Source organism: Schistocerca americana, chromosome 2 (assembly GCF_021461395.2).
Source record: "Schistocerca americana isolate TAMUIC-IGC-003095 chromosome 2, iqSchAmer2.1, whole genome shotgun sequence".
In the NCBI taxonomy this organism is placed as follows: domain Eukaryota; kingdom Metazoa; phylum Arthropoda; class Insecta; order Orthoptera; family Acrididae; genus Schistocerca; species Schistocerca americana.
The window spans coordinates 279242961-279264200 of NC_060120.1; the positions used below are offsets into that span (position 1 = coordinate 279242961).

The 21240-nt window shown below is 39.9% G+C and overlaps 1 protein-coding gene across 1 annotated transcript in view; it reads left to right on the forward strand.

Annotated features, from left to right (window-relative positions):
* The window catches only part of LOC124593960 (dynein beta chain, ciliary-like), a 746507-nt gene that overhangs the window by 202267 nt on the left and 523000 nt on the right, over window positions 1–21240 (forward strand). Inside the window, exon 15 of the mRNA XM_047132308.1 lies at window positions 6283–6401. Coding sequence (XP_046988264.1) covers window positions 6283–6401 — 119 coding nt within the window. The remainder of the gene's footprint in view (window positions 1–6282; window positions 6402–21240) is intronic.

A 21240-nucleotide genomic window follows, 5' to 3' on the forward strand; every position in this document is an offset into this window, starting at 1 on the left:
TACCACATTAATGCAATAAATGCTCAAAATGATTTCTGTCAACCTCAATGCGTTTGGCAATACGTGTAATGACATTCCTCTCAACAGCGAGTAGTTCGCCTTCTGTAATGTTCGCACATGCATTGACAATGCGCTGACACATGTTGTCAGGCATTGTCGGTGTATCATGATAGCAAATATCCTTCAACTTTCCCCACAGAAAGAAATCGGGGGATGTCAGATTCGGTGAACCAATGCAGGCCATGGTATGGTGCTTCGACGACCAATCCACCTGTCATGAAATATGCTATTCAATACTGCTTCATATGCACATGAGCTATGTGCCAGACATCCATCATGTTGGAAGTATATTGCCATTCTGTCACGCAGTGAAACATCTTGTAGTAACATCGGTAGAACATTACGAAGGAAATCAGCATACATTGCACCATTTAGATTGCCATCGATAAAATGGGGGCCAATTATCCTTCTTCCCATAATGCCGCACCACACATTAATCCGCCAAGGTCGCTGATGTTCCACTTGTTGCAGCCATTGTGGATTTTCCGTTGCCCAATAGTGCATATTATGCCGGTTTACGTTACCGCTGTTGGTGAATGACACTTCATCGCTAAATAAAACGCATCCAAAAAGTCTGTCATTGTCCTGTAATTTCTCTTGTGCCCTGTGGCAGAACTGTACACGACGTTCATAGTCGTCACCATGCAATTCCTGGTGCATATAGATATGGTACGGGTGCAGTCGATGTTGATGTAGCATTCTCAACACCGACATTTTTGAGATTCCCGATTCTCGCACAATTTGTCTGCTACTGATGAACAGATTAGCCATGACAGCAGCTAAAGCACCTACTTGGGCATCAGCATTTGTTGCAGGTCGTGGTTGACGTTTCACATGTGGCTGAACACTTCCTGTCTCCTTAAATAATGTAACTATCTGGCGAATGGTCCAGACACTTGGATGATGTCGTCCAGGATACCAAGCAGCATACATAGCACATGCCTGTTGGGCATTTTGATCACAATAGCCATATATCAACATGATATCGACCTTTTCCGCAATTGGTAAACGGTCCATTTTGGTAAACAGTCCATTTTAACATGGGTAATGTATCACGAAGCAAATACCGTCCGCACTGGCAGAATGTTACGTGATACCACGTACTTATATGTTTGTGACTATTACAGTGCCATCTATCACAAAGCGAAAAAGTGGTCCAACTAAAACATTCATATTTCAATACGTACTACACGAATGTGTAATAAAAAATGGGTTGTTCCTATTTAAAAAAAAACAAAAAAAAAAAACACAGTTGATATCCATTTGACCTATGGCAGTGCCATCTAGTGGGCCAATCATAGTGCCATCTGGGTTCCCCCTTCTAGCTTGACGAGTTTCGTTCTTTGTAGTTTTTTCGTTTGATGCTTATTTCATGAGATATTTGGCCCAGTCACTATCAATGAACCACCCTGTATAGTTCCATTTGCTTCAAATGTATCTCTGATGTGAGCAATGCTCTCATGCAGTGGTGGCAGTTTATTAAAGCCCCTTCTGAAATGTCTTTGTGCTTCCACTGTGTTCTCAGTTTTCCAATAACATTTAGGGACAAACTTCCTCTGTTCAAAGCTAAATTGTTCTCCTGTCATTGTGTTTCTTTAGTTACACCTGAAAAACAAAAAATTCAGCACGTTATGGACAGTAAAGTGTTAGTACACTTTTTTGAGACACCCTGTATTCTGCCCATTGGACACACACATCCAGCTGTTCATTCATGAATTGTTTCATTATAAACAAGTCCCTGTTTTGGCTTGGCAGTTACTCATCACAAAGTGAAATAAGAAAGGCTGTCAGGATAGTAAATTGACTGTACAACATGAACAGCGAGGAGTGCTACAGACTCTCACTGTCACAGTTGTCAGTTATTACAAGCTGGTGGACTGAAAGTGCTTGGAGCCGTAACCCCACACTGCAGGTGACAGGCGCTAATGACTGCTCTAAGGAGCTTCCAGCCACTAAGTAAGCAACAGTATATCATGATGTCAGCTTCCACTGGATTCGCTGATGACAAACAATAATAATTCACATCAAATATTCCAGTAATAGCACCTGATTTACCTCAGTTTGCCAAAATGTCCAGTCGTCATTTTCAAATAATAGATGTATAGCACAACTGCAAACCACACATAGTCACCCTGATGGATGCTGCCTGCAGTAATAGCTGATATGTCAAAAGCTTTATTAACATACTTGATGCAACCACACTACCAGAAGAGTTTTGTTGACATTAATTAATATTGAGAACCAGTTTTTAAGTATGTAGTTTTTCAGTAAGAGCCAGGGTGGAGTCAGAATAGGTATTTAGTGTACCTGATTATAGAATGGGACAAATGTGTCTACAGAGCTTCAAAAATTACCATTAAGGATACTGTGAAATAAATTACATAAAATAAATGTGGAGAATTTTAAAAAAATCTTTTAAAGAATATTCATAACATTACATCTCAGTACATTACTTTTTGTAGAATTTTTGATAAGGCAGAAGGAATGGAGATTGGTCAATAATTGTTAACATCATTCTTGTCTCCTTTTTTGAAAAGAGGAATAAATTCAGCAATTTTGAAAACATCTTCAAACAGCCTGTAATTAGGGAACTGTTAATTACATCACAAAGTGGAATTATAATTAGTAAAGCAATTTTTTAATAAAAAATCAGACATGCCATCAATACTAGATGAATATAAGTTGAATTGCTACTGCCGCTGATAATTTTCAGCACTTCTTCTTGAGGTACTGGAGTTAGAAACATTGACGTGCTTGATTTTTTAAACTCAGTGGGAAAAGTCAGTGCCTGTGAAATAATCTGTGATGAAATATTAAAAGCAATACTTGAAAAATGCTTGTTAAGAGATTTACTTATTTTCTTTGCATCTCATATTTTAGTTCCATTTAGTTTTAGTTGTATCAAGTATGGTCGCTTTTTGGTGACCTGTGGACCTGATTATATACCTACTTAGGCTCATGGGCTGCCTCATCATGTGTCACTACAGCAATGCTCCTAGCACGTAAAGTCAAACCTATAGTGTCCATTTCCATATGTATTGGGTGATCCACCAACATTTTTGCTACCCATTTCTTGACATGCCATGCCAACAAATTATGCCTCAAAACTCATTTTTTTAATTACATTTATTTTATATTCACCCCATCTTCAGATATTTACATTTATTTACATGATATGAACATTGATTTTTCACTTATGATGTTTTACAATAGCTGTCTTGAAACTTCTGTTGCAAAAGTTTGCAACACCGTTGATAAAGAAACATTGTTCACTGAAGATGGAATGCCAGGAATCTGGCAATGTCATCATGGAAAAATAAATGCCTATAGAAGCAACTGGCTGCAGCTGATTGATTATGAATTACATCAGTTTCAATGGTTGCACTGTTCTAATAAATGCACAACAGACAAGAATTATTTGCTAATGTAAATACGAGAAAGGAGGGAAAAACCAAATACAGCAATGAGAGAGGCTGTTCCAGTCGACAAGCAATTAGGAGTAACTTAGCAATTTTTGGTTACGGTCAGACCACTCGAGTGTTTGGAATTTAGTGTGTTGATATCCACAAACAGTATTAACACATATTTTTTTAAATATATGTCTAAAAATATTGTTGATGACAAATCACAGAAATATGCTAAAATGCTTCCTGGATGGAATACAATGCAAGTGCCTCACCCTCTCTCCTGCGGATTTTTTCCACAGTCTGAGTAGAAACCAGTCACAGGCCAGATCCAACCCATGGGCCCCTGGTTGCCCACCCATGTATTAGGTCATTTGGACCTTCTTTAAAACCTCAAGTTCCAAGGGTGCCTCTAACTACATCCCAGACTGCCTTATGTATGTTGTTAGAATTTTTTATACAGTTATTGTTTGTGATTTTCTTACCCTTATGAGTTGTCTAAGTATATTTTGTATATTTTTAAATATATAAAAACAGGAATAATTCCTTGCTTTGCTTTCTGCATACAGTTTTCTTTTCATAGGACAAGAGGTGATTATTCCCCTTGTAATCAGGCCTTTAAAACTGATTAATTTGTTCTAGAAGAGTTACTAGTCTTTTAAGGGGAAAGGCAATATTAAAATAATGGGCCACAGTGCCCAGAAATAATTTTGCCTTCTTCTTAGTATTATCCTCATTGAATACATCCAGGATTTGTGATACAACTTAAATCCAAACAATTCTAAATTTTGGGTATCTTTAATTAAATTAAACTCCTGTAGATAACTCCCAGCTTTGTCAGAGGTGATACAGCAGCACAACTCCAATTTTATTGAGATACCTTGGTGACCAGACAACCTGTTTGATGTATTCTCAGTATTTAATAATGGTGTGGAGATGCTGAGTCGCAGACAGGCAGAATAAAAAGACTACTATACATTTGAGCTTTTGGTTAAAAGGCCTTCTTCTAAAGTAGAAAACACACGCACATTCACACAAGAACAACTCACATACACATGACCACTGTCTCTGGCTACTGAGGCTGGACTGCAAGCAACTGTGACTGATGGGAGAAACGATCCATAGGTGGTGGGGTAAGGAGGAAGCTAGGGCAGGGAGGAGGAGGGACAGCAGGTTGGGGAAGGGTGTGTCAGAAGATTTGAGGGAAAGGGGTGGGAGCGGAAAAGGAGAGAAGTAGTTGAGGGGAAAAAGACGGGTGGGTGCATTGATGAAATAGAAGGCTGTGTAATGCTGGGATGGGAGTGGGGAAGGGGATATATGGGTGAAGGACAGAGGTTAGGGAAAGCTGTGGGGGTGGGATCCAGGAACATAGAATATATTGCAGTGAGATTTCCCACCTGATCAATTCAGAAATTCTGGTCTTGGTAGGAAGCAGCCAGATGGCACAGGCTGTGGAGCAGTCATTGAAGTGAAGCATATTGTGTGTTGGGCTGCCTGTTCTGCAACTGGGTCATCCAGCTTTCTCTTGGGCACATTTTGTCGGTGGTTACTCATGTGAAAAGATAGCAAGTAAATTGAATAGTTAAGCATTTTCAGTGTGTATTTTCTCAGGTGCCACAAACACAGACACCAGAAAGATAGTGTATCACTTTTATTTTGAGTCTTCATTATGGCACAATCTTTGGGAGAACTCAACAGATGTCACATGGGTACTAATATTGCAAAAGAAAATAAGATGGAACATATGTTTTGCCAAATGGAGGCCATCTGTTCATCCATTGTTTAAAAAATTGAAAAATACTATCCATTCTTTCCTGCATATTTGTGATGTCTTGATTTTCTTATATAGAAAAACAACATACACCTGAAACTTTAAATTTTCACCACAGCTGTAGCACTTACCACAGAGAGAATTTTAAACTTCCCGCATGCTGTTTAAAACCCTATGCCAAAACATCAAAGGATATGGATTTAAACATTTGCAGTGAATTAAAAGGCAGGAATATATTTGACATGGAGCTTGATAGACCTGAAAGATTGCTGTTTACTCCTATAGTGTAAAAGTACTTCATTGTAAATCTTGAGAAATCTGGTGTACAACAAATGAACTGATTTGAAAAATGTATTTAATTAATGACTAAATCACATTTCAGCATTCATATAGGAGACAACACCATATATGTATAATAGAGGGAAACATTCCACGCGGGAAAAATATATATAAAAAACAAAGATACTGTAACTTACCAAATGAGAAAGCGTTGGTATGTTGATAGACACAATAAAACACACACACACACACACACACACACACACACACACAAATTTCACATACAATTTATATATATCTCTGCTTGTGTCTGTATATGTGCAGATGGATATGTGTGTGTGCGCGAGTGTATACCTGTCCTTTTTTTCCCCCTAAGGTAAGTTTTTCCGCTCCCGGGATTGGAATGACTCCTTACCCTCTCCCTTAAAACCCACATCCTTTTGTCTTTCCCTCTCCTTCCCTCTTTCCTGATGAAGCAACCGTTGGTTGTGAAAGCTTGAATTTTGTGTGTGTGTTTGTGTTTGTTTGTGTGTCTATCAACATACCAATGCTTTCGTTTGGTAAGTTAGATCATCTTTGTTTTTAGGGTATCCTGTATATGTCTGTATATATGCTATGAGGACCATACTTCATCACCAGTGATCACCAGTTACACGTGTAGTACCAGAAAAAGATATACACAAAATTGTAGAGTTTACATGTTATTTGTGAATGTGTTAAATCTCATGATATATGCTGCCTACATCCTACATATCTTTTCTCATGCAGGTACAACCAGATTAGGCAATGCAGCCATCCAGTTGAATTTGATTTGGTTGTTGATGATATTGAACGTATTGACTTATTGATTTCTGAGGCACATGAATCACTAAACTGGAATTCTGCAGGTAAGTCTTCTGTTGGCAATGTGTGTAGTAAGAGATAATCTTTTTCTTTGTGATGCATTATATAGCGGAGACATTAAGCAGCAAATAGGCATGTAAAAAAGAGGTTTCAAAATAACCCAGCTTTTGTATTTTGACTTTAGAGTTTTTACACACACACACACACACACACACACACAAAATCCAGATTCCAGAAGTCCTCACACAGCAGATTATCGACCACCTCCACTATGCCTGGGACAGAAACACAGCAGGAGTTGTGTTGGTTCCGGGGCAGATTTGGCGATCAAGCAAGTCGTTGTACCAAACTTTGTGCATACCCAAATGCCACCAGCAGTCAGATGTAGACGCTTCATCTGATTTACATTCTGAGTTACAGTGTCTGTAAGTGACAGGTGTACTGGACGGAAATTTCTGATTGACACAGGCTCTGATTTGTGTATCTTCCCACGGTCGATGCTACACTGGTGTAGACCACGAATGTCATTCTGCCTTAATGCCTCAAACAACTCTTTGATCGCAATGTGCGACACGCAACATTTCAAGCTGGATGTAGGCCTGTACCATATGTTCATGTGAAATTTCACAATTGTGGTTGTCACTGAGTTTACCGGCACACTACAATCTGTTGTCTGACATCACCAACACACACCTGGGTGACCACATCACTGGATTTGGAGCCACACCATCATCCAGTCCACCAAGATAATAGAAGCTGCATCACCAGACTGCGAAGGTAATAGAAGCTCCTGACAGTGAGTATGCAACACTGCTTCGAGATTTCCTGGCACTGACAAGACTGTCATGTGTGCCTATATATGTGAAGCACAACACCTTGCACATATAAAGACTACTGAGGGAGCCCTGTTACTTTGTAGGTCACAGCTGTTAGCCCCGGATCACTTAGCAGTTGCAAATGCAGAATATGACAGCATGACTTGAGAGGGCATCACGCAACTGTCCAGTAGTCCTTGGTTTTCACTGCAGCATATAGTGTCAAAGTAGTATGATGCATGGTATGCATGCAGTGACTATAGAGTGCTTAATGACTTTACAGTGTCAGATATTATCTGTTGCCATTACTCTGTGTGGTGCTTGACATTGCCCAGAATGTCAAGGGTGCAATCTTCCCTCTTGACAACATTATGCAACCTGGTCTATGGTGGTTTTAGAGCCAGTCTGACACCATCAAAACGTAACATCATATGTGTACACTCACTGAAGTCTTTGTGGACAAATGTGACAACAGTTCCATGTCTGGACAGCTGTGGAGGTCAGATTTTCTTGATGTGATCTTTAAGGCAACCGACAAAGGCAGATGGGTCTGTTACAGACTTCAGAGCCAAATATACAAATTCTCACTGGCAGTTGCAGCACCTCACCATACACCAGTTCTGCAGATGAATCATTTAGATCAGGTTTGTATGTATTCCACAGGTCAAGGAGAACCATCAGCAGAAGTTCTGTCCACCCGGCAATGTGGCACACCAGCGCTGCTTTTAGTGTTTCGCATGGACAGCCGCGTTGGGATCCATCCACTATGATTCTGAACAATGATAATCATGTAAAATTTACACAACAGAACTGTTCTTCTCCAAGGAATGAAATTATAGTTTTCAGTGCTGAGTATTAGATTCCTAATGAATCAATTGCTATATTGTGTTATAAAACTAGTGTGTTATACTGCAGTTTTAAGTTTTTTGTCTGACAAAAGAGAACGTAATAAATCTGGATTATAACTACAGTTTTGCTGGTTGTAACTAAATATATTGTTTCTAATGAAAACAATTGCAGATTTGTTAGACAGATGAGATCTCTGATACTAACATTAAATCATAAATAAGATTTATTATCTTCATTTTCTTGTATATTTATTTCTTTTATTTCTTGTATATTTATACAGACATCTACTTTTTTTCTATAGGCAGTATTCTTAGTCAAATTTCAGACTGGATTGATCACTATTTAATCAAATTATTATCATGGTATATTTATGAATATATTTTCAATGAAGATATTTATTTTCATTTTTTTGCATTTTACCTGGCATTGACATCTTGCCACAAACAGAAGAAGTGCTCTGTTGGTGCTTCACAGTTTTCGCATTTTTGACTGAGATAAACTGATGCTGCAGTGTTAATCTTTGGCAAGCCAGAGCAGAGGTCATCACAGTTCCAGCTACATAAAAAAATCCATGCAGTTCGGACATTTATGTACATGCTTAAGTCAACATAGAAATTTTCATTGTGTGAGACTGCACAACGCAGATAGGTCTGATGTCCTGCAAAACTGTTTGTATTGTTTTCACAATATCTTTCATTTATTGTGTCATTACTTGTCTGTATTGTGATATATTGTGCTTTTTTGAACATTTCTGAGAACTGGGGGGGGGGGGGGGGGCAGCTTGTACTTTATCATCAATTGTAATTTTAATTTGTGCTTTGTAGAAACTCTAAGCCACAGTATCCTCATTCAAAACTAGCTGTTCCCTAATTTTATTATATATTTACATGAAAAAGGTATATTTTTGATAATTTTTGGACACTTGCAAACATATTAATTTTGTGAGTTTTCATAAGTTGTAAATGTTGTGTGTAAGCAATTTAGTAGTAAATCAGCATTTGTCATTTACAGTTACTTTCAATAAATAACATATCATGCCATATTAGTTTCTCTTTTACCAAGAGTGCATATTATCAGCAACTATCATAAATTAACTCTATTCTCAAATTTGTTAGCAACTGTAACAGGGCAAATGTTTCAAAGAAACAGCAAATTTTGTACCAAGTTTTCCTATTTTCATTGTAAAGATCTCATTTCAGCCATTAATTACTTCAGTTCTGAAAGACTACTTTTTATATTTATAGCATTTCAGACCCATTAATTACAAGGTAGTTGGCAAGCTTCTAAAGTTATTTGCTTACTGTTCAGTAAAATATTACACAAGGCATAATGCGGCCCCACTGTGTATGCTGTTCTCAGGCACAGGATGAGTTAGCTGCTATTCATAAGCAGCTGGAAATCATCCTGAGTACTGTCAAGCAATTGGAAGATTTTGCAACTGGGTGTGTTGGGAGAGCTAGCAAGAGTTGTGTGCCAAGAGATACCAAATGTCTGTTATCTCCTGTGGACACTCTCTCTTCTGTAGGACATACAGTCTCTATCACTCTTTGTCCACTTGACTGTTATCAAGTGGTAGGCATGTCAGTGGTAGGCCTAGGCATTCTGTACATGTGTACCAGGGTCTAGGAAAAACTCAGAATTTCACTTACATCCCCCAAACTAATAAGTTTGAGGGGCTTTCATCCATCGAATCCAAAACTTAGCCAGTGAGACGCATTACACTTCTTGGGAAATGTGCTGAGTCCCATGTCAAGAGGAGCAAACACAAAAGGATAATGGTACCCCAAAAGAATAATGGTAACCTTTAGGGAAGTGGCAGTAAGGGATGGTGAAAATCACCATCTGCACTCATTGTTTATGCCTGGAGGCCTTATTCAGGATGTTGAAGAGCTTATTACAGCAACCACTGAAAAAACAAGGTGTAACCAACTGAAGATTGTGGCTCATGTTGGGACAAACGATGCCTCTTGTTGGTGCTCTGAGGTCATACTTGATCACCCCAGTGACTGGCAGAGAATGTTAAGAATACCAGCCTTGCTTGTGAAGTTTGAACAAAGCTCACAATTTTCAGCACTGACCCCAGAACAGTTTGTGGCCCACTGGTTCTGAGTCAAGTGGAAGCTTTGAACCAAGGTTCTGTGATTAGCTAGTGTGTGATGTCTTGGACTTAAGCCAAAAATTGTGCGATCCCAGAATGGATCAGGTGCTTACTACTTATCAGATGCTGCTACACAGGTAGCTGATTGTTTATGTGTTGTACACAATGGTTTTTTAAATTAGGTGGCTCTCCATCCACTCCAGATAATTTTAAGTGTAGGAGACCTGGAAATATCAGTATGAGCCCCAAAGAAATGCCCTCCCACAGGCGAGAGTAATAAGATCCTAGTAATCAGCTGCCAAAGCATTGCCAACATAGTGCCAGTGTAAAAAGAGCTCCTAAAATGCAATGAAGCTCACATGATACTAGGTACAGGAAGTGGGTTAAAACCAGAGAGTGACAGAGTAAGATTTTTGGAACAAATTTAAACATATATTGAAAGAATAAGCTAATTGGAAACGGAAATGGTATATTTGCTGCAGTAGAAAGAAACTCGTATCTACAGAGATAGAAATTGAAGCCACATGCAAGATTGTTTGGGTATAAAATTATAATTGTTCCTTCTATTGTCCACCAGACTCACCTCCTGAGGGAACTGAAAACTTCAGAGAAAACGTCAGTTCACTTGTACGTAACTTCCCCAATCCAACTGTAATCATTGGAGAAAGCTTCAATCATCCAACATTCAAATGAAAAAATTACAGCCTTGTTAGTGGTGGGCTTGTCAAGATGTGCCATAAAACATTGCTAAATACCTCCACTGAAAACTTCCTGGAACAGATAGTTCGGAAACCCACTCATGATGGAAATATATTAGATCTATTGGGAAAAATAGACCTGATGTCTTTGAGGACATACGCATCGAAACTGGTATCAGTGGCCATGAGGCAGTTGTAGCAACAATGATAACCATTGTACGAAGGCCAACAAAACAAGTAGAAAGGTGGATATGTTCATAAAATCAAACTGTGGAAATCCAGGATGGAATAATGACAATATTATAGAAATGATAGATTACTACTCACCATGTAGTGAAGATGTTCAACAAACTAGACAAAACCACCGAGTGAGGTGACGCAGTGGTTAGACACTGGACTCGCATTCGGGAGGACAGCGGTTCAATCCCGCGTCCGGCCATCCTGATTTAGGTTTTCCGTGATTTCCCTAAATCACTCCAGGCAAATGCCGGGATGGTTCCTCTCAAAGGGCACGGCCGACTTTCGTCCCCATCCTTCCCTAATCCAATGAGACCGATGACCTCGCTGTCTGGTTTCCTTCCCCAAACAACCCAACTCAAACTAGACAAAGAACCAGATCGTCATACCTCAGGGAGGAACTTGAAACTTTTAATTCAGATCAGGAGCAAACAGAGCAATTATGGCTTAAGTTTAAAACAATAACTGAATGCACTAAATAGATATGTACCCAGTATAACAGTTCAGATGATTGGACACCTCAGTGGCATGGCATACTGTCACTGTAAAGGCACTCCAAAAGAAATAGAGATTACTGCCATCCCTCACTGCCACTTTCCTAAGGAGTACCATTATTCACCATACGTTTAAACTACTGATGATTAATAGAGCCCTATCCTTTTGTGTTTGCCTCCGCTTGACATGGGCTCAGCACATTTCCCAAGAAGTGTAATGAGTCTCACTGTCTCGGTTTTGGTGGATGATAGTACCTCGAACTTGTTAGTATGGGGGATGTAAGTGAAATTCTGAGTTTTTCCTAGATCCTCTAAGCGACCCATGAATAGGTTGGCGTACGAAGGGGCCATCCTGGTACCCATGGCTGTTCCCTTTAATTGTTGGTATGTCTGGCCTTCAAAAGTGAAGAAGTTGTGGGTCAGGATGAAGGTAATGAGGAAAGAGGTTTTAGGTAGGGTGGCAGGTGATCGGCGTGAAAGGAAGTGCTCCATCGCAGCGAGGCCCTGGACGTGCGGGATATTTGTGTATAAGGAAGTGGCATCAATCGTTACAAGGATGGTTTCTGGGGGTAATGGATTGGGCAAGGATTCCAGGCGTTCGAGGAAGTGGTTGGTGTCTTTGATGAAGGATGGGAGACTGCATGTAATGGGTTGAAGGTGTTGATCCACGTAGGCAGAGATACATTCTGTGGGGGCTTGGTAACCAGTTACAATGGGGCGGCCGGGATGATTGGGTTTGTGAATTTTAGGAAGAAGGTAGAAGGTAGGGGTGCAGGGTGTCGGTGGGGTCAGGAGGTTGATGGAGTCAGGTGAAAGGTTTTGTAGGGGGCCTAAGGTTCTGAGGATTCCTTGAAGCTCCGCCTGGACATCAGGAATGGGATTACTTTGGCAAACTTTGTATGTTGTGTTGTCTGAAAGCTGACGCAGTCCCTCAGCCACATACTCCCGACGATCAAGTACCACGGTCGTGGAACCCTTGTCCGCCGGAAGAATGACGATGGACCGGTCAGCCTTCAGATCACGGATAGCCTGGGCTTCAGCAGTGGTGATGTTGGGAGTAGGATTAACACATATACAGACACAAGCAGACATATTTAAAGACAAAGAGTTTGTCTTTAAATATGTCTGCTTGTGTCTGTATATGTGTGGATGGATATGTGTGTGTGTGCGAGTGTATACCCGTCCTTTTTTCCCCCTACAGTAAGTCTTTCCGCTCCCGAGATTGGAATGACTCCTTACCCTCTCCCTTAAAACCCACATCCTTTCGTCTTTCCCTCTCCTTCCTTCTTTCCTGATGAGGCAACAGTTTGTTGCGAAAGCTTGAATTTTGTGTGTATGTTAGTGTTTGTTTGTGTGTCTGTCGACCTGCCAGCACTTTCATTTGGTAAGTCACATCATCTTTGTTTTATATATATATATATATATATATACACTCCTGGAAATGGAAAAAAGAACACATTGACACCGTTGTGTCAGACCCACCATACTTGCTCCGGACACTGCGAGAGGGCTGTACAAGCTATGATCACACGCACGGCACAGCGGACACACCAGGAACCGCGGTGTTGGCCGTCGAATGGCGCTAGCTGCGCAGCATTTGTGCACCGCCGCCGTCAGTGTCAGCCAGTTTGCCGTGGCATACGGAGCTCCATCGCTGTCTTTAACACTGGTAGCATGCCGCGACAGCGTGGACGTGAACCGTATGTGCAGTTGACGGACTTTGAGCGAGGGCGTATAGTGGGCATGCGGGAGGCCGGGTGGACGTACCGCCGAATTGCTCAACACGTGGGGCGTGAGGTCTCCACAGTACATCGATGTTGTCGCCAGTGGTCGGCGGAAGGTGCACGTGCCCGTCGACCTGGGACCGGACTGCAGCGACGCACGGATGCACGCCAAGACCGTAGGATCCTACGCAGTGCCGTAGGGGACCGCACCTCCACTTCCCAGCAAATTAGGGACACTGTTGCTCCTGGGGTATCGGCGAGGACCATTCGCAACCGTCTCCATGAAGCTGGGCTACGGTCCCGCACACCGTTAGGCCGTCTTCCGCTCACGCCCCAAAATCGTGCAGCCCGCCTCCAGTGGTGTCGCGACAGGCGTGAATGGAGGGACGAATGGAGACGTGTCGTCTTCAGCGATAAGAGTCGCTTCTGCCTTGGTGCCAATGATGGTCGTATGCGTGTTTGGCGCCGTGCAGGTGAGCGCCACAATCAGGACTGCATACGACCGAGGCACACAGGGCCAACACCCGGCATCATGGTGTGGGGAGCGATCTCCTACACTGGCCGTACACCACTGGTGATCGTCGAGGGGACACTGAATAGTGCACGGTACATCCAAACCGTCATCGAACCCATCGTTCTACCATTCCTAGACCGGCAAGGGAACTTGCTGTTCCAACAGGACAATACACGTCCGCATGTATCCCGTGCCACCCAACGTGCTCTAGAAGGTGTAAGTCAACTACCCTGGCCAGCAAGATCTCCGGATCTGTCCCCCATTGAGCATGTTTGGGACTGGATGAAGCGTCGTCTCACGCGGTCTGCATGTCCAGCACGAACGCTGGTCCAATTGAGGCGCCAGGTGGAAATGGCATGGCAAGCCGTTCCACAGGACTACATCCAGCATCTCTACGATCGTCTCCATGGGAGAATAGCAGCCTGCATTGCTGCGAAAGGTGGATATACACTGTACTAGTGCCGACATTGTGCATGCTCTGTTGCCTGTTTCTATGTGCCTGTGGTTCTGTCAGTGTGATCATGTGATGTATCTGACCCCAGGAATGTGTCAATAAAGTTTCCCCTTCCTGGTACAATGAATTCACGGTGTTCTTATTTCAATTTCCAGGAGTGTATATATATACACACAGGGTGTTTCAAAAATGACCGGTATATTTGAAACGGCAATAAAAACTAAACGAGCAGTGATAGAAATATACCGTTTGTTGCAATATGCTTGGGACAACAGTACATTTTCAGGCAGACAAACTTTCGAAATTACAGTAGTTACAATTTTCAACAACAGATGGCGCTGCAAGTGATGTGAAAGATATAGAAGACAACGCAGTCTGTGGGTGCGCCATTCTGTACGTCGTCTTTCTGCTGTAAGCGTGTGCTGCTCACAACGTGCAAGTGTGCTGTGGACAACATGGTTTATTCCTTAGAACAGAGGATTTTTCTGCTGTTGGAATTCCACCGCCTAGAACACAGTGTTGTTGCAACAAGACGAAGTTTTCAACGGAGGTTTAATGTAACCAAAGGACCGAAAAGCGATACAATAAAGGATCTGTTTGAAAAATTTCAACGGACTGGGAATGTGATGGATGAACGTGCTGGAAAGGTAGGGCGACCGCGTACGGCAACCACAGAGGGCAACGCGCAGCTAGTGCAGCAGGTGATCCAACAGCGGCCTCGGGTTTCCGTTCGCCGTGTTGCAGCTGCTGTCCAAATGACGCCAACGTCCACGTATCGTCTCATGCGCCAGAGTTTACACCTCTATCCATACAAAATTCAAACGCGGCAACCCCTCAGCGCCGCTACCATTGCTGCACGAGAGACATTCGCTAACGATATAGTGCACAGGATTGATGACGGCGATATGCATGTGGGCAGCATTTGGTTTACTGACGAAGCTTATTTTTACCTGGACGGCTTCGTCAATAAACAGAACTGGCGCATATGGGGAACCGAAAAGCCCGATGTTGCAGTCCCATCGTCCCTGCATCCTCAAAAAGTACTGGTCTGGGCCGCCATTTCTTCCAAAGGAATCATTGGCCCATTTTTCAGATCCGAAACGATTACTGCATCACGCTATCTGGACATTCTTCGTGAATTTGTGGCGGTACAAACTGCCTTAGTCGACACTGCGAACACCTCGTGGTTTATGCAAGATGGTGCCCGGCCACATCGCATGGCCGACGTCTTTAATTTCCTGAATGAATATTTCGATGATCGTGTGATTGCTTTGGGCTATCCGAAACATACAGGAGGCGGCGTGGATTGGCCTCCCTATTCGCCAGACATGAACCCCTGTGACTTCTTTCTGTGGGGACACTTGAAAGACCGGGTGTACCGCCAGAATCCAGAAACAATTGAACAGCTGAAGCAGTACATCTCATCTGCATGTGAAGCCATTCCGCCAGACACGTTGTCAAAGGTTTCGGGTAATTTCATTCAGAGACTACGCCATATTATTGCTATGCATGGTGGATATGTGGAAAATATCGTACTATAGAGTTTCCCAGACCGCAGCGCCATCTGTTGTTGACAATTGTAACTACTGTAATTTCGAAAGTTTGTCTGCCTGAAAATGTACTGTTGTCCCAAGCATATTGCAACAAACGGTGTATTTCTATCGCTGCTCGTTTAGTTTTTATTACCGTTTCAAATATACCAGTCATTTTTGAAACACCCTGTGTGTGTGTGTGTGTGTGTGTGTGTGTGTGTGTGTGTGTGTATATATATATATATATATATATATATATATATATATATATATAATGGAAGGAAACATTCCACGTGGGAAAAATTATATATAAAAACAAAGATGAGGTGACTTACCGAACAAAAGCGCTGGCAGGTCGATAGACACACAAACAAACACAAACACAAACATACACACTGTGTTTGTGTTTGTGTTTGTTTGTGTGTCTATCGACCTGCCAGCGCTTTTGTTCGGTAAGTCACCTCATCTTTGTTTATATATATATATATATATATATATATATATATATATATATATATATATATATATATATATATATGGTTACATGTAATGGCTGTTGGTGGCACCAAAGTTAAATGTCCAGTTGTTCACAGATGAGACAGGAATGGAGATTGAAGGTTGCAAAACAAAAACAGAAATGCTTAACTCAGTTTTTAAATGCACCTTCAAATAGGAAAACCCAGGAGTAATGCCAGAATTATATTCTCATACAAAGATAAATGTTAGTGATATTGAGGAACAACTGAAGTCATTAGAATTGAACAAAGCTACCAGGCCTGATGAAATACCTATCAGATTCTATATTGAATTTGCAGATGAGGTAACACCTCTTTTAATCACAACATACTGAACCTCTCTTGAACAAAACACTGTGCCTAGTGGTTGGAAGAAAGCACAGGTCAAATCCATCTACAAGAAGAGCTGCAGAAGTGATCCACAAAAGTATCTTCTAGTGTCCATGACATCCACTCGTTTTAGAATCTTAGAAACTATTGTGAGCTCACACGAAATAAGGTATCTTGAACGGAATGACCTCCTCCATGCCAACCAGCATGGATTCTGAAAACATCTGTCATTTGAAACCTAACTCATACTTTCCTCACATGACATACTGAAAGCCATGGATTGAGGCAGTCAGTCAGTTGCAGTATTCTTCGATTTATAAAAAAACATTTGACTCACCAGGGAACATTCCCAAGTGTCAGTAAATGATCTTGATGAAACTTGGCAGATGTCTAGAGGGGGCAAAAGAATGTAGTATGTACGTATTTTTTATTTGCCTCTGATTTCACTTTTAAGGGTTAAAATAAACCCTGAAAAGTAATTTGGCATGTTAGGTTTGGAGGGAATATCTTCGAAACAATGATATGTAAAAAATGTTTCTCATAAAAGTTGATATATAATTAATGTTCTTGAAAACAATATAATTGAATTTTGTAGTAATTTGAAACTTTGCAGAATACTCCACCACAGTTCATTAATTTTTAAAAAACAAAACATTTGTTATAACATAAATTAAAGAAACTTTCAACCTACATGCATCCATGTGTAATAATAAAGCTTGTCTCTGAAATACCATTTCTGGAAAATAAGCCGTAAACAGTGTCCTGTCAGAGTATTTTCAACAAATCTGAAATCTCTAAATAGTCATTATTAGTCTAGTTATCTATTTTATTATATTTGCTTTATGTTTTAAATAATTTTTGTTCAAGAATTAGAGTTGAGCACACTAGTTGATATAATCTGCCTCTCTGAACATCATGTTAAATCTTACAGGATTCAAGTTAGCTTCTTATTTCTGTAGATAAAATACAGAGAAAGGAGGAGTTGCCATATTTGTCAGAAACTGTTTTGATTTCAAAATATTCATATTAATAAATTTTGCTCAGAGCAGCACTTAGAAGCTTGTGCAATAGAAGTAGTATTTCATGATAAGCCTTTTATAATAGTAGGTATATACAGATCACCTTCAGGAAATTGTAACCTCTTCATAAAAAATCTGGAAGCTTTGCTGTCCCATCCCATGGTTAAATACAAGGAAATAGTGGTTGCTGATGATTTTAATGTGTATTTATTGAAAAGCTCTGTCAGTGAACAATTATTGCCATCAGAAACACTATCTTCCAATTTAGTTCCTACTGTGAACTTTGCTACTAGGATATGTAAGAGCTCTGAGACTGCTATTGACAAGATATTTGTAGACAAATCTAGGGAAAAAAGTCATATCCCAAAACCAATAGTAAATGGGCTATCTGATCATGACATGCAGCATCTTGTGTTAAATGTTGAAACTTGTCAGGATAAAAGAAATCTATTAAATCTGAGTACAGGAGTGTAATAAATAAGTCAAAAAATGAGAAATTCAGGAAATTACTGAAAGACATGCACTGGATAGATGTTTACAATATTTCTGACTTTGAAAATACAAAGTGTACATTAATAAAGCTACCTCCACTTTCGAAAACTGTTTTCTCCTAAAGATAACTCAAATCGCACAGAAAAAAAAAGTTTGGATTACACAAGGAATAAAGATATCATGTGGAACAGAAAGGATTCTATATCTACCATCTAGGAACAGCTCTGATGTTAGAATTGTAATATATTACAAAGAATACAGCAAAATATTAAAGCAAGTAGTCCAGAAACCATAGCAGCTTTATTATGAGAAAAAGATAATTACATCAGGCAACAAAATAAAAGCTGTATGGGATATAGTGAAGACAGAGACAGGTGGGGCCAAAAAGGAAGAGGAGCAGATAGCTCTAAAAATAAATGAGACTTTGGTAACAAGTACATGTAATGTTGCAAACCTCTTAAACAAGTATTTCATTTCTGTTGCTGACAGCTTGTGGTTATCAGGTTTGGTGAACAGTGCAATGGAGTATCTGAGACTAGTCTTTAAAAATAACTTCAGTAAATTGGAAATGACACTCATGTCTCCCAGAGAAGCAGCATCCATCATAAAATCTTTAAAATCTAAGTATTCCAGTGGGTATGATAACATATCAACGAAGTTAATCAAAGAGTGCTCATGCAGGTTGAATTCTGTCTTAAGTTATTTGTGTACTCAATCTCTTATCAGTGGAACATTTCCAGACTGGCTAAAATATGCTGAAGTTAAGCCTCTTTACAAGAAGGCGGATAAAGAGATACCATGAAACTATTGACAAATTTCATTTTTGCTGGCTTTCTCAAAACAATTTGAAGAGGTTACGTTCAAGTGTCTCCTTAAGCATCTGACTGCAAATAATATATTTTCCAAGTCACAGTTTGGATTTCTTAAGGGTCTTGATATAGATAAAGTTATTTATACTTACAGTGAGAATGTACTTAATTCATTAGATAACAAATTTGAGGCTATTGGCATTTTCTGTGACCTGTCAAAAACCCTTTGACTGTGTGAACCACAGCATTCTCTTAAGTAAATTAGAATATTATGGTGTCACCGGCAGTGCTACAAAATGGTTTGAGTCTTATCTATCTAACAGGAAACAAAGGGTGTTTTTGCGAAATACCTGTGTAGTAAGCGGTCAGTCCTCATCTGGCTGGGAATTAATTACATGTGGTGTTCCTCAAGGTTCCATCTTGGGTCCACTGCTTTTTCTTGTGTACGTTAATGACCTGTCATCAGTTACATTGCCAGATGCTAAGTTGTTTTGTTTGCAGATGACACAAACATTGCAATAGTAGCAAGTCAAGTACAGATTTATAAATAGATGCTAATCAAATTTTCACTGACATTAATAAGTAGTTGAAAGCTAATTCACTGTCATTAAGCTTTGAGAAGACCCACTATATGCAGTTCAGAACCTGTAAGAAATTTCCTTTGTGTGTAACATATGAAGACATGCAGATCAAAGAGGCTGACAGTGTTAAAGTTTTGAGATTACAACTCGATAATAAATTCAGTTGGGAAGGGCATACCACAGAATTGCTTAAGTGCCTAAACAGGTCTGTATTTGCCATGAAAATGATGTCGGATGTAAGAGATATAAATATAAAAAAAACTAGGATACTTTGCTTACTTTTATTCTATTATGTTATAACGAATCATATTCTGGGGCAACTCATCAAACTGAGCAAAATTTTTGAGTGCAAAAGCATGTGATAAGAATCATGTATGGTGTAAATTCAGGAACATCTTGTAGAAACCTGTTCAAATAACTTTGTATTCTAACCACTGCTTCTCAGTATATTTATTCCTTAATGAAATTTGTTGCAAGTAATACATCTCTATTTCCAACCAATAGCTCAATACATAGTATCAATACAACCTACATAAAGACCTAAAATCACTTACCTTCATCCAAAAAGGGGTCCAATATTCAGGAACACACATTTTGAATAAATTGCCAGCAACCATTAAAAACTTGGTTTGATCAGGGTAGTGAGTATTATATTCAAATGTTTTATGTTTTTATGTTCTACTTTCTGACATGTTCCACACCCATGAGAATCATCTCATTTTTTGGGCCTAAGGAATGAGAACTGAACCTAATCTAATATAATCGCTATTATTTTATGTTTTACATACCCTTTGTTTACCATTTCATGTATGTTGAATTTGTTAGTTCAGAATAAAAAGTAACTTATTGCTATGATACAAAATCATTACAATAATAGTAAGACATAAAGAAATGCTTAAAACATAATATTTTATTCCATGTTGCACATAAAATGAATGAAATTTCTTTCCATAATGTACATAAGAGAGGACACAATATAAAACAAAATTTTGCAGCATTTAAAATTTTTGTGGGTAACCCTCTAAATGTACTGATTTGTATCAGGCATATTTCAGTACATTGATAACCCTTGGCAAATGGAATTGATCCCAATACTAGTGACTGCAGTGTGATTATATTGTTTCTTGAATGGAGGTTGACATCATGGTCATTCCACAAAACTCGGTCTGAAAATCTCACAAAATTCTTCCAACATCGAACGCTGTGTACATCTCATGACTGTGCCTGTGCTGTTGAGTCCTTTGGAATCACCAGATGAACAAGTTCCTTGTCCTCAGGTACAGTGCTCTATACAGTTATTTCACATTGACAGCCCACGACTCAAACAATAACACAGATATTTCTCCCTCATTGGAAGATATCTTTTGACCTGGTCAGACATTTGTTCACCAAATGCTTCACATGAGATTTTTGAATTATTTGTCCAGACGCACCATTTGATTCTTCTAAAACTAAAAAAGGCAGGTTGTCACTGTGAGACAACTGTTTTGACCATCTTAACTGAGGACAAGGAACTTGTTCATCTGGTGATTCCAAAGGGCTTGACAGCACAGTTACAGTCGAGATGTATACGGCTTTCAATGTTGGAAGACCTCTGTGAGGAGATTTTCAAATTTAGTTCTGTTGAATGATTATGGTGTTAGTCTCAATTTTAGAAACAATATAATCAAGCTGCAGTCACTAGTACATAATTCATTCTGTTCACTAAGGCTTACCAGTGTA